This window comes from Apus apus, chromosome 5 (assembly GCF_020740795.1).
Source record: "Apus apus isolate bApuApu2 chromosome 5, bApuApu2.pri.cur, whole genome shotgun sequence".
Classification (NCBI taxonomy): domain Eukaryota; kingdom Metazoa; phylum Chordata; class Aves; order Apodiformes; family Apodidae; genus Apus; species Apus apus.
In genome coordinates this window covers 11424751-11439284 of record NC_067286.1, presented here as the reverse complement: position 1 = coordinate 11439284, position 14534 = coordinate 11424751, and the positions used below count along the sequence as shown (strand labels likewise).

The 14534-nt window shown below is 39.7% G+C and overlaps 1 protein-coding gene across 4 annotated transcripts in view; it reads right to left on the bottom strand.

The window, feature by feature from the left end:
• The window catches only part of DENND5A (DENN domain containing 5A), a 72727-nt gene that overhangs the window by 12013 nt on the left and 46180 nt on the right, over window positions 1-14534 (bottom strand). For 2 of the 4 annotated variants that reach the window (XM_051622545.1, XM_051622546.1), the window contains 7 exons: window positions 13614-13745; window positions 11988-12140; window positions 11047-11151; window positions 8763-8847; window positions 7317-7401; window positions 6203-6331; window positions 50-171 (listed from right to left, as the gene is read on the bottom strand). In XM_051622545.1, coding sequence (XP_051478505.1) covers window positions 50-171; window positions 6203-6331; window positions 7317-7401; window positions 8763-8847; window positions 11047-11151; window positions 11988-12140; window positions 13614-13745 — 811 coding nt within the window. The remainder of the gene's footprint in view (window positions 1-49; window positions 172-6202; window positions 6332-7316; window positions 7402-8762; window positions 8848-11046; window positions 11152-11987; window positions 12141-13613; window positions 13746-14534) is intronic. The other 2 variants (XM_051622547.1, XM_051622548.1) reach the window with 1 other exon arrangement.

Genomic DNA, 14534 nt, shown 5'->3' with positions numbered 1-14534 from the left:
GGAATCAACCATATGTAGAAATCAGAGTTTCAGGACAGCAAATACTTACAGATTGTTGTGAAAACATTGGTAAAGCAAAAGTAATCAACAGCATTGAATGACAGGAGATGATACAAGAATTGTTCTTTCTCATCATCACAGCGGAGGAATGCGTAACGCTTGTAGAGCTTTCTGAAAATGCAGAACAAATCATTTGCCACAGTCAAAAGACACTTTCAGTGAAACGTTTTCTATTGTGCATATTTATTACGTAAACTATAAAGAATGTGCAAGCGATTCCAAATGACAAGTGATACTGGTAGAGGCAAGAGTATTTAATGTGCCAAGGTATGTCAACACTCTGCAAGTCTCTCAAGTGCACCAGGCCAATACTTCATGCTGTTTTCCACCCCTCAAAAGCCATGTTTGGGGTGGTTTGAGGGTCTTCTCCCACCCAAAAAGACTCCAAAAGACAGAAAAATAAATTTTGTACTTTCTTGGAAAGAATCATCCAACTTCTTTCATCCATGTAAAATTACAGAATTGGAGTAAAGAGACAGTCCTCGTAAGTTACCTTCAAGCAGACAGTGCCCTTGGAGAGCCCTCCAGCACACAAGACAGTTGGAAGGCTCTTCTCATAGGACATGAGGGCAAACACCGGGGCTTGTACTTCTGCTTCTATTATGTTATAGGCAATAATGCAAGGCCAGTATCAACCTGCACCTTAAGCTACAGATTAACTTCAGTGGTGAGAGTACACAGCTCCTGACGTCACCAAAATTATAAGCATGCAAAGGTGGCCTTAAAGTCCTACCATTCCCTTTACTGGGTTGCAAACTCTTTGCTAGGACTGTGATTCTGCACAGAAGTGCAACTTCTTTTAGGTGGAATTATCAAAAGATGTAGTTTAGCAGCCTTCTCACTAGTGGAGATGTTAATGCCTATGCAGAAGAATGCACTGTAAACAGAAATAACCCTATATACTTATTGAAATTACTCAAACACATTAGAGAATTTAACACTGCAAGACTTGCAATGGAGAAACTTTGAAAAAAGTTTACAACCATAACCTCTTCAAGTGCAAATTTTGACTGGAAAACACTCTTAGAGTTACTCACTTGTATATAGCCATTACCACTATTTTTGTTAAATATGCAACCAGCAAGTGTTGGTGAACAATCCTAAAATAAGAGCATGCCAAGATGTATCAAAACCCAACTGATGCTAGAGGAATATTCAAAACATCAGGAAAGCATTAATTAGGTGTCAGAAATGCCAACAGAGCTATGGCTAGGTTGTTCCTGCAAGGAGGGCATCCTGACAATTCCCCTCAATTTCAGATATCAACTACAAAAACTCAGCAAGTGATCTACAAGCCAGAAATGTGCAAAACAAATCAATGACCATTAATGTACATGGACATTCTCATTTGCATAACAAACATAACACTAGAGATTGACAGGAAATGTTCAATGGAAATAAATACACTAAGCCTTACATCAACATAAGCTGCCTGTAGCCACAAGAGTAGCAAACCCACAAAGGTCTCACGGGTGACCATGTGCATGTTTCATCTGAACAATCTGAACCACAGGTTTAGACAGCCTGCCCACAAGGGTATGTGCTGTCTTGTCTTTTCAATATGCAAGATTTCCCATTTTACTTGCACATATAAAGGTCTCAGGGGAGTGAAGCTATGTGACTTCCACCTCTTCCCTAACTCTAGTCCCTCAGCAGACTAGAAAGAAATCAAACGTTTCAGTTTCCTTATGTTTTTTGCCAAATGTCAAGTGAAGATAATGGGTTAATTACAATATCTAAGAGTTGCTTTAAAAAAGAACATCACACAAGCATGTTAACTGTAAGATGGCAGACACTGCACAATTAGTTTTAGTACCTCACTAACTGGGCACTGCTTCCTCTAAAAACAGCCAACAAAGCATGCTCTAAATCCATGCTGCCTAAAACACCCCTCTAAGTAGCACTTCTAAACACACAGCACAAAGCACACAAGACTCTAAAGAACTGATGTCATTCCTATGCCAATTGTTCCTTTGCTTGTCACTTTCATTTTAAACATACTTTTGCTGCTGCCTCCCTCTGTTCTAGAGAATCGGAGTCTGTCTGATAGACAAACAGTGCATTGGTCAGTGTTAAGAGAGTTGAGTTGTTTCCATCTTTTGAGGTGGGAGGGTGGGGTGGAGTGTGGTGCTGTGTGGGAAGTCCTCACAGCACTTCTTCTGCGTGGGACAAGCACTGCTAAATTTAACCTGAGCTGGACTGCTGAGTTCACAGGAGAGGCCTAACTTTAGAGATATAAGTAGATTTATTAGCTGTCCTCAACTCTGCCCTTCAGCTTTTCCTTGCTGTCAGAAGACCACAGCTTCATCAGGAAGTCCAACATAATTCAATACAAGGCAAATCTCAAATACTTAGCAGTTGGGGCTTGGGGGATTAGGGAGAGGGAAAACATTTCTTGGAAGGTAGTGTGAGTGTGAGGGAGGAAAAGCAAAGTACACACCATAGGAGAAGCTGTGCCCAGAAAGAAGTCTTCAATTAAAGCTAATGACAATTACTAAGGCCCACACAAGAGAACCTTTAATTTCCACACAATAAACACAGCATATCCAACCTTATCAGCAACACACTTTTTTTCTGCACAGGTTATACTAAATAAACTTCAAATTTTTACTCATAAAACAATTATTATGAAACATGGCCTGTACTCCTATTTGTGCCACTACTTAACAATTAATTATGTTTACAAAGATAACAATGTACGTGTGCTCTGGACAGCACCATGTTAAGTAAGTAGCTCCTTGTGCTGAGGATTCTTCTTTTGCCTTTCAAGATGCACATGTATAACAAGCACTAGCATGCAGCACTTCTGACAGAGTTTAAGCCAGTAGAATCTTGAACTCTCTCTGGGTTCAAGTCTTCAGTTTTCACTCCACCATGAGATGGTGGAGTTCAGGATCCTGTGTGGGAGGAACAGAATTTCCAGCAGGACCAGAACCCTGGACTTCTACAGAGCAAACTTCGGCCTCCTCAACCAATTGTTAAGGGAAGTCCCATGGGACAGAGTGCTAGAAGGTAAAGGGGCTCAAGGTAGCTGGACAATATTCAAGGACCACTTCTTGCAAGCACAGCATCAGTGTGTCCCAATGGGTAGAAAATCTAGTAAGGGAGCTAGGAGACCAGCGTGGTTAAAAAAGGAACTGCTGGGGAAACTCAAGTGGAAGAGGAAAATCTATAGATCATGGAAGGAGGGACTGGTCACTTGGGAGGAATATAGGAATGTTGTCAGGGAATGTAGGGAGGCAACTAGGAAAGCTAAGGCCTCCTTGGAACTTAACCTTGCAAGTCGGGTTAAGGACAGTAGAAAGGGCTTTTTCAAATACATAGCCAACAAAGCTAATACCAGAGGCAATATAGGCCCACTGCTGAATGAGGTGGGTGCCCTGGTGACAGAGGATATGAAGAAGGCAGAGGTGCTGAATGCCTTCTTTGCCTCTGTCTTTACTCCTGCAGGCTTTTCCCATGAGCCCCAGATTCATATAACCCCAGAAGTAGTCAAGATAGGTGAGGACATAGTAGATGAGGATTGGGTTAGGGATCAGTTGCATAATCTGGACATCCATAAATCGATGGGTCCGGATGAAATGCATCCAAGGGTGCTGAAGGAGCTGGCGGAGGTCATTGCTAGTCCACTCTCCATCATCTTCGGTAAGTCATGGGTAACTGGAGAGGTGCCTGAGGACTGGAGGATAGCAAACGTCACTCCAGTCTACAAGAAGGGCAAGAAGGAGGACCCGGGTAACTATAGACCGGTCAGCCTCACCTCCATCCCTGGAAAGGTGATGGAACAACTTGTCCTTGGCACTATCTCTAGACATATCAAGGAGATGGGGGTCATCAAGAGCAGTCAACATGGTTTTACCAAGGGTAAGTCATGTTTGACTAACCTCATAGCCTTCTATGAGGAAATTACTAGGTGGATAGATGATGGTAGAGCGGTAGATGTGGTCTATCTTGATTTCAGTAAAGCATTTGACACCGTCTCCCACAGCATCCTTGTAGATAAGTTGATCAAGTATGGGTTTGATGATCAGGCAGTGAGGTGGATCAAGAACTGGTTGAAAGGAAGAAGTCAGAGAGTTGTAGTCAATGGGGCAGAATCTAGTTGGAGGCCTGTGACTAGTGGAGTCCCTCAGGGGTCGGTACTGGGACCGGTGTTGTTCAATATCTTCATCAACGACCTGGATGAGGGCACAGAATGTACCCTCAGCAAGTTTGCTGATGACACTAAGCTGGGAGGAGTGGCTGACACACCAGAAGGCTGTGCTGCCATTCAGAGAGACTTAGACAGGCTGGAGACTTGGGCGGGGAAAAACCTGATGAAGTTTAACAAGAGCAAGTGTAGAGTTTTGCATTTGGGGAAGAAAAACGCCATGCACCAGTACAGGTTGGGGGCTGACCTGCTGGAGAGCAGTGTAGGTGAAAGGGACCTGGGGGTCATGGTAGACAGGAGGATGACCATGAGTCAGCAGTGTGCCCTTGTGGCTAAGAAGGCCAATGGCATCCTGGGGTATTAGAAAGGGTGTGGTTAGTCGGTCAAGAGAGGTTCTCCTCCCCCTCTATTCTGCATTGGTGAGGCCACATCTGGAATATTGTGTCCAGTTCTGGGCCCCTCAGTTCAAGAAGGACAGGGAAGTGCTTGAAAGAGTCCAGCGCAGAGCCACAAGGATGATTAAGGGAGTGGAACATCTCCCTTATGAGGAAAGGCTGAGGGAGCTGGGTCTCTTTAGTTTGGAGAAAAGGAGACTGAGGGGTGACCTCATCAATGTTTACAAATATGTAAAGGGTGAGTGTCAAGACGATGGAGTTAAGCTTTTTTCAGTGAAGACCAGTGATAGGACAAGGAGTAATGGATACAAGTTGGAGCATAGGAGGTTTAAGATGAATATCAGGAAAAATTTTTTTACTGTAAGAGTGACAGAGCACTGGAACAGGCTGCCCAGAGAGGTTGTGGAGTCTCCTTCGCTGGAGACATTCAAAACCCGCCTGGATGCCTTCCTGTGTGATGTACTCTAGGTGACCCTGCTCTGGTGGGGGGGTTGGACTAGATGATCTTTCGAGGTCCCTTCCAACCCCTAGGATTCTATGATTCTATGATTCTATGATTCACTCACATCCCTCTCACCCTGTACTTTGCATACTTTGCACTTTTTCTTCCTATAGAACAATTACCCCTTAAACAGTTTTGGATCTCAGTTGTTAGGTCTTTTCTTATTTTTTTCCATTATTTCACACACAAAGAACTGAAAGTGAGGTATGATTTTGAAACGTTAAGAAGAAGTAATTAAAAATGGTTGCAATAGCAGATATTTTACTATTACAAAAGCAACTCACCTTCTTAAGCAGGCTATAAATGCAAAATCTTTATTGGACAGGAGAGGACAAACAAAGCTGAGACACTGACAGTTTGATCTAGAGATATAGACATTCATGCTCTGAAAGACTCAGATGGATGATTTCAAAAGATTACCAGATCTCATCTTGAGCTTATTGACTCAAAATGAGATGCAAAACCTGATCACTACAGCCTCCCTAGTCACCTTCAAGGTACTGCACGTACAACATTTATCTGCTCTCTTAAAACACACCAGAAGTTGATTTTATCTGCATTATTTTACATGGTGCTGAAAAGAGTTTAAAAAATGTCTCAGATTTGGACATAGAAGTGAGAAGCTAAGGAACAGCCACTTGGAGTCACACTAATAAGAACGACAGAAGCACATCTGGATGTGCCTTTACACTCCTCATGTCATGACAGAACTGCAACCATGCATTGCAAAAACCCAAACAATCCAAGGGAAACAAAATATCCCACTGTTACAAAGAGGGTCAACATAAAAAGCTTGACTCAGCAAAGTAGTGACATTTGGACTGATGTCCTGTTTCACTTAATCCCTAGAATATTTTGAAGATTTCACCTCAAAGTCACAGACCAATTATGATGACAGAACTGATCCTGTACCTGAAGAACCCCAACACGGAATCATAATTCCTAATTAGTTCATACACAGGTACAGAGACACACTTGGAAGTCTAGTTTGTTTTGTTCATTTTGCAGAGAAGATAAAAGGCACTCCGGGTTTTTAAGTCAAACAACTAAGCAGGTTTATTTTCAAAAAGCTTGGCCCAAGATAAGCCACCTTACTTTGTGAGTTCATGATCTGAAAGCAGCTGTTTTAGATGCCTAGAGAGCAACTTCTTTTCCATAGAGAGACGAACCCAGGCTCTGGCCTTGCCAACATCTGTTTTGATCTCACTAATGTTCTGGATATGTCTGGAAAAAGAAAAAAAAAAAAAAAAGAGACACTACTCAGTATTTTCAAAATATGACAGTACTTTTGAACCAAGCTAGGCTGAAGAAGGTACTTTGCAAAAAATGCAAACTGGAAAAAGAGGCGTAATCACTTTAATATTCAGCAGTATCTAAATTCTTTGCATATCCAGCTGAAAAAGAGTAAGAGCTTGAAAAGCATACATCTGCAATGCAGTGCCTTATTTACAAAATTCTAAACCAGGACCGTTGCCTCACATGATTTAAGAACCATTCTGGACCTTATCACTGCAATATTTATGGCTGAGTGCTTTGGAAAATTAAATACTGTCTTTGTCACCAGTAGATTTTCTTGCATAGAAGTCACAAATGAAATTTTTTTAAAAGACAAGCATGTCCCTTCAAAATCCTCAGTTCACTCCTATCCACTGAAAAAATTAGATGTTGGTATGGAAAAAAAATAGGAAAGAAAAATAATTTCAAAATTAATTTAGAAGTTCTGTATATTGTTTTTAATGTAAGGAAAACAGGGCATTGTGCAGAAGTTATAACTATTCACACCACAGTACTCCATGTTAGATAAACTTCTCCTTTATCTCAAAGAAGTTCTTTAAACTGCTTTCTTCACTGAGAAGAAAGAATGAGCTCAGACTACACAATCAACTTGGCTTTGATGGGGAAAATACATATGCTACACCCCATCTCTGGAAATAAAACCATACAGAATACTTATAAAAATGATGACAAGTCTGTGAGGGTTTTTCTATAAGCTAGTAGCTGTGACAACATAAAATCTCAACATAGCACCTGTTTTTGTAAAAGTCAATGAAAAGGTTGCACTAAATACTCTAAAAAGTTTAGCAGGTTTCTTCCCCACATCCTCCTCCTGCTGTATGAAACAGATTTTTCTGTAGGGTACACATTATACACAGAACAAGAATGCAAATCTCATAGGTGTTCTGTGCTGGTTTTAGTAGTTTAAACTCACCTCATGTCCTGGATGAGAGAGATTCTAAGAGGTGACATGGCTGGACTGGAATCAGACTTCCTCCTTTCTGAATCAAGAAGTATTCCTAGATTCAGAAGAAGAGAATTCCTTATTTGTAAAAATCCATCTAAAGATTTTAAAATCAATATAAAAATAAGAAGGTGAATTAACAGCAACTTGCACTCCTGTGTTATTGGTGAACCAATGTTTTGTGAAGACATTGACTCATATTTCCACTTAAAATGACATGAAAATCTAATACCCTACACAGATGATTATTCAGATCAGCACACACTAATCATCAGCACATTAAAGGGCTTAGATTCAGCTGAAATTGGTTTGACATCAAATGGCTTAAAACATATACTAAGCAAGTGTTATTTTTAAAAGACTACCCTACCTTTTTTCTACGCAGTAAAACTGGCACTGCTGACATCAGAAAACTGTGTTCAATGTATTTAACTCAGTACACCATGTATCATACACTTAAGTAATGTATCACTTTGCACACTTCTGTAAACCCCACCACTCTTGTAAATAGCATGGTTTAGATTTTTTTTAAGCGATATTACTACTCTTTAAAATTCCACTCTAGAATCAAGCTGTATAATAAATACAGGCCCTGCCCTCATTGCCAATTTAGAAAGCATAAAACTGACTGTAACTTCAGTCTGATGTGCAAAAACACTATGAATGAAGTGACACTCAGGAGACTTTGATACTTTCCAAGCTATTGTTTTAGATTCCTTACAGGACTTTGCCCATGTTAGTAATGCTCAGCTCTTTGCCTACAGCAATTTAAAAAAACCCAATAAACTCAACAAACACCCATCACCTCCCCCAAACCTATTTTTCTCTGCAAAGTTACACCCTATGCCTCCATCTGACACAAGAAGTACTGCTTGAAAATTATATTCATAACCTCAGAAACAGATTATTAACCTTATGTGCAATATTACTTTTACTGCAACGTTTCATATAACAAAAAGTAAAAGGTTTATTCAGTGTTTTTTGTACTTTTAAAAATGCCTTTCTTTTAAGCATTAAGTTCAGTTTTTTTCAAGAGGGACTTTAAAACTCCACGATGCACAGCACGATTTTATATGCTTATACTTGTTTTCCACCCCCAACCATAACGTAATATGCTTTGCCAGTCACACAGTGACTATGTGTCATATGGAAGAAGGCACATCAGAGCAGATCCATTTTAAAACCTCTCTCTAAAACATTAGCTATTTCAAGTTACTTCCAAACAAGAGGGGCCAATGCAAACAAGTTCATTTTTCACAAAAATCTATTGAGAAAATGCACAAGGTCCATGTTAATTCTGTAGTGGATACAATACCTTAAATAATTTTAAATACTTTAAAAAGTGCAAATCTGCAGGCAGCTCTTAATCATAGGTGCATTTTTTTATCATCTTCTTCCAACTGAAGTCAATCTTACCTGAGGTACTGAAACTGCCTGATGTAGTTTTTCTCTGTCTGTTTTCTAGGTAATGTAGCAGATGAGACCACAAAGCAGACTTTCCCTAAAATTAAAATAAAATTTAAAAATTAAAGAAATCACTATCAGCTGAATTTAAAAAAAGTTTAAATCATCATTGAAAATATCAGCCATAACAAAAACTTGCTTTAAGTATGTTTCTCCCTATAAAGTCATTGGTGACAACAAAAACAAGACACAATAAGTGCTCGGGATCTGTAAAGAGGCTGAGAAAGAAAATCTAATTATTCTGGTAACAGGAAAAAGTCAACTGAGCATTTCTCATTGTTCATTAACATAAGAAGAAAACATTTAGAGGCTTGCAAAACTCTGTGTGCAAGTCGAGTTCTAAGTCTGAGGCCATAACCTGTCCTATGTGTTTTTCCCTTCCTGCCTCTCCAGCAGTGAGATGACAAGAGATACAGAGCCAGCCTGAGTTAACCCTCTTACACCCAAGTCTTGTGTATCTGATTCCTTTCAGGGTAATTCAGAGAAACAGATGCACACTGTCCATTTTCAGAACCTCAAAACACTCCCTTCAATTTCATCAGGCAAAGGATTTGGATAATCACAAACAGAGTAAGAAAAGACAACCTAAAATCAAGTAGGACAATGAAAGCTCATCAGCCAGAATACTCCAGCTCTACAACAGTATAAAACCAACTGAAAAGTTGCCATTTGGGATGTAGTATTTAGGCCAAGATAAATCCATCAAATTATGTCAAAAGGTGCATTTTGCTCATTATGTTGCTTTCTTAAATCTCTGGTGGCTTAAAACAATGTAAGGAAATCTTCCACTGGCAAACCAAAAAGATTCTTGGATTCATCCCAAAATATTCTGCATGATAAATCAAAAGCTTGCAAAGCCACAGAAAGGCAGCAGTAAATGAACAGGGGCTCTTCAGCACATAATTAGAATCATTTCAATCTGGAATAATTAGGAAATTAATTAGTATTACTTATCATCTTCCTAAATTATTATATTAACTGGAAATCTCCCAGTAAAGAATTAGCATTTCTGCTTTCAGAAAAGCAGTCCTATTACAAAGTCATATTTTTATTTACAACTTGGTGCAGAAAGAAACCATGACTGTAAAGCAACAGTTGTTAATTCAGCACTATCAGTGTAATCAAAAAAATCATGTAAGTATCTTCCTGGAGGTGCAGTAATTATGGGTCAGATCTGAATTTATTTTTTTTAAGCCAATTTTAAAAATCTCTGAACAGTTAAAACCTGTTGCTTCCTACACTTGACATAAAGAATTAATGGCCATGAGCAATTATTCCAGAAGTAGCATGCCTCCAGAAGATAAAACCTAGAGTGTCTGTGTTAAGAGAAATTTATTAAAAACACGTGTTCAGTGGCGAGGATATTGAAAAAAAAAAAAAATCCAGGGAAATTCAATGCCTCATTTGTGTACCTGACAGATCCAACATGAAAAGCCAAAATTGTAAGTCTTATAAAAACATAAAAAGAGAGCATTAAAAGTATCAACTAGGGAACATTATCATCCAAAAATGGCCTTCCTCTCAATAAACACACACAAGCACACAGTCCAGTGTTCAGCAAACAGCTGCCACAGCAAAAACTGCAACAGATTACATAAAGCAGCAAACAAAAGTATCCTGCAGCAAACAGATGTACAACGTAGCAACAATCACGATGAATGTAGTAGCTCATGCAGTTTGTATCTGCCCACTTCCTTTAACATGGTGTTACTCTCCTTTAACCTCACCAAATAGCAACGGTGATGCTAGCTGTATCTATAAGGGAAAGGAAGACAGAGTAAGGAAAGCAGTGGGACAGAGAATGGGCAAGGGAATAACCAAGGCCACCTGAAAGTTGACTACTTCAGTCATTAGACCCTACATCTGACAACTCTGCTGCACATGGAAGCTAATGTACAACTATCAGGGCTCATCAGCAGGGAAGAGGTAAAAGCAGGGATTGGTGGAAGGAAAGCCATCGACATTACTATGGTCAATTGAGTAAGAAGAGATTTCCTTGGCTCATGACTGAAAAATAAAATAAAATCAATGTATAAAGCAGAAGGCTTTGCATATTTAATAAAGGCCAGAGCACACAAATAAATAGTGGTGCTTTTTTTTTTTTTTTTTAAACTGTGGATCATAATACAAGATGCACTGCACTTCCTCCATTAGGCCTCTATTATATTCCACCACTCTATTTATTCCACCATTCAGCACTGTTTGCCAACATCTGCAATCAATCCAAAGCATTAACCTTATGTAGGGTTGGCCTCCTGGTGGTCTGAAAGGCCCAAATCTGAGTTGAAGCAGAGTATGCTGATGCTCTGTCCTCTAAGACGAAAGCAGTACAGCTTCTATCCTAAGTGATATACAAGAGGGAAGGGAGAGAATCACATGATAAATCTTCACATAGAGAACTGCTGCATAGTTTGAAGGAAAGCAGATTTAAACACTGGCGTTTGGGTGCTGGGAACAGAGATACTGAATTACAGTTGTCTGGATTACATACATTTATCCTGCACATACTTTTTAAAAACCAGTTATAAGCCTCACTGTCCTTGCTATACCTTTGTACAAAGGAGGACAAAAGGATAAAGGCCTTCCAAACTCCCCTTAGCCCCACAAGTGACTCCAAACAGAAAAGCACAATAAACAAGTATTAATTTCATATGAAAAGTAACACCTCTAACTACTGATCTTGTAGGTATCTCTTAACTATCTCTACATCATTCAGTAAGAACCAAACTCTTAAAAACTAAATTACCCTTCAGGAAAACAAATTCCCCATGTTGTATCCCACTGACAGCACCTTCTAGCATATTCTGTCTTATAGCCTAACAACTTCAATAACACAAGTATTCAGAACACAGAAATAGTTTTATTTGCAATCCTATTTAAAAGAAAAAACAAAACAAAACATCAAAACCGCAAATGAAATAAGAACCCCAGGTTAAACAGAAAGTCTTCCAAGAAGTCATCTGTAGAACACATCTACATGTGCATCTGCACACACCCCAGAGCAGAAAGTGGAGACGGGCAAGGTGGCAGTAACCAACATAAAGGACACGAGGAACACAAGTATTTTTGCACATCTACATACACACAAGAGGTGTCACCTGAAAGCAGAGGGAGGAAGAGCATTACACGACTTCAGGAAAGTGCACTCTGCAAATTACAGGAATATTTGTTCCTCACCTGCTTGACTTGCAGACCGTGGCTCCATATCCTTTCTAAGAGGTCACACAGACTGGCTATCAGGGTATTCTCTTCTACGCCTGTGATATTCACTTCTCCATGACCTAGCTCCACAGCTTCTCGACCCATTTTTTCAACCAACATCCTCTTGGTCTCAAAAAGGACAAGGCAAAAGAGAGTTTAATTCTTTCCATGGGAACTTCCACAATTACTTACACTTTTAAAATAACCAACAAGGAAGCACAAGATAGCAAAGATGTAGCAGAGTAACTGGGTGTCTGCAGTATTTCTGAAGCTATCGAGGGGCTTGCAAATAGGCATATAAGCCTCCACAGAGCAATGCCTTCAAAGGCATTGCCTACAGCAAGGCCCTGCAAGGCAGGCTTACGTGTTTCTGAAGCCTGGCAAGTGCTGGACTGGGAGCAGTACACCATGTCCATGAGGAGGTGCACGTGCACAAGCACTTCCAGGTAGCACGGGGATATGCCTTTCCTGTGAGACCCTGTTCTGTCAGAAGGGCATCTGTGTTCAAACCAAAGCCATTCCGGGGTGCATCTCTTGTGCTTCCCTGATGAGCCACATTCTCCTAAATCATACACAATTTCAAAATGGTCAAAGCTCTCACTGACTCTTAAAGTACAGTCTCCCAGTCACTAATATATTAATCATATAGTTACCTGGAGGGAAAAATTACTAGAGGACCACTTGTTCTCATCTTTTACACATTTTTTTAATCTTTTTTGCTATTCTAGAGTAGCTCTCAAATGAGCAATACTCCCTTAGGCACCTATGCACAGTCTTAGTTCAGACTAAGGACTCTTAACTTAGTCTCTAAGTTCTTCTCCTCAGCTCCCCTGGAATTTCTCTCTCTGCTAACAGCAGGCTCACTACATTCCCTAGAGTTGCATTTCCCCAGTGAAAGTCTATTTTCAAGGATTGTCAGCATCATATGCCTCTATTGAGTGGGATTATTTGGAGAGTTTCATACACACAGAAAACTAAAGTGAAATCAGAAGTAGATACCTGTATTAAACACTGTTTTACAAGAAGTTGTACATAATTGCTATATTACCTCCACTGACTTAAGGTAAGAATGTGTCTATTTGATAATGATTCTCTTTACTGCATTAGTATGAACATTAACAGTTAATTCAGATTAATACATTGTCAAATGTATACTGGTGAAGCACGTCTGTAAAGTAGTGCCAAATTTCTTCATTAAGTGCTTGAAAACTTATATTTCAGAAGTTTTTTAACCTTTAGTTATGAGCATTTTCAGAACCTCCTCTTTTAGAATATTCACTCTTGTTGAAATAGTAAAGTCTCATTAGTGATAACTGAAATAAGCTATAACAAACATTGGTCGCAGGATGACAAAGACCCATCCGAATATTCAGTATCTTTCTAACATTTTACATTCTCTACCATAAATCTGTTTGATAAAGTTTCCACTCCCTGCATAGTTTCTAAGTACAGTATCTTCATTAATTTCTCACTACCGTGCAAAAATCTTTATATGAATAAAGCAGAAAGAGCCGAAGAAGGGGGTTCAAACATATTGGCCAAGAAATGGTCCATAAAGGATGGATAAGATGTGCAAGAGAACAGAAATATTCCCTGCATTACCTTATTTCGACATTCCTTCAGCAAACCTTCCACAAACTTCCAGTTGGTTTGTGCAATTACCGATGGAGAGAGGTTAGACAGCTTGGGCTGCCGAATAGTGCTGCCCAGATTCCTGGCTTCCTGGATATACTTCTGTATTGGGGAAGAAAATTGACAAATACAGACGGAAGTGCAAGTGAGACTACTTTGCCAAGAGAAAAGAATAAGCTTGTCTTTAAAACCCAGCCCTGTGCAACCAGGAGGAAAGGATCAGATCTCCCATTTCAGAAAAGGCCCCTTTTCATACCCAGCATCACACTGGGCTGAGACACTTCAGGTACTGTCTCCTTGGAGGTCTAATCCCCATTTACATTGCCCAGGTAGTATAGAACACACATTGCTGAATAACAAAAACACAATATAAACTGTCAAGGATACTTAGATGCATAGAGATTCAGTTACTCCCTCCACCACTGAGAATTGTCTTGTTCTTTTTTCATATAAAACAAAAGTTTGTAATAATTACCCAGACTATTCAAATGGCAGACTAGTCTACACGGGGACTGCAAGAAAACTTTGTGGGGAGCTTGACATCATCTGAGATCTGTGCCTTGTGTTCCTGCCAATCTTCTGTTTCTTAGCCAACCCCCCAGTCTTTCAGGAAGCAGCTGCATAATGCTACTAACAGCTTTCAGCTGTGAACCATCTGCATTTATGAGCAAAATAATTTCCTGAACTCACTATAACTGAGATTGCTTCTCTGCTCCTGATACTGCCACCAAGGAGTTGCCATTGTTCTCACCTCAGAGACAAGAATAATTTGACAAATGTTTTGAAAGACAGGTTGGTTGGCACACAGCTAACTGTGAATAAGTGACATAGAGAAGGTCCTGTCCAGGCACTGACAGAATACTCACTATTAGGACATGTTTCAGATTAATA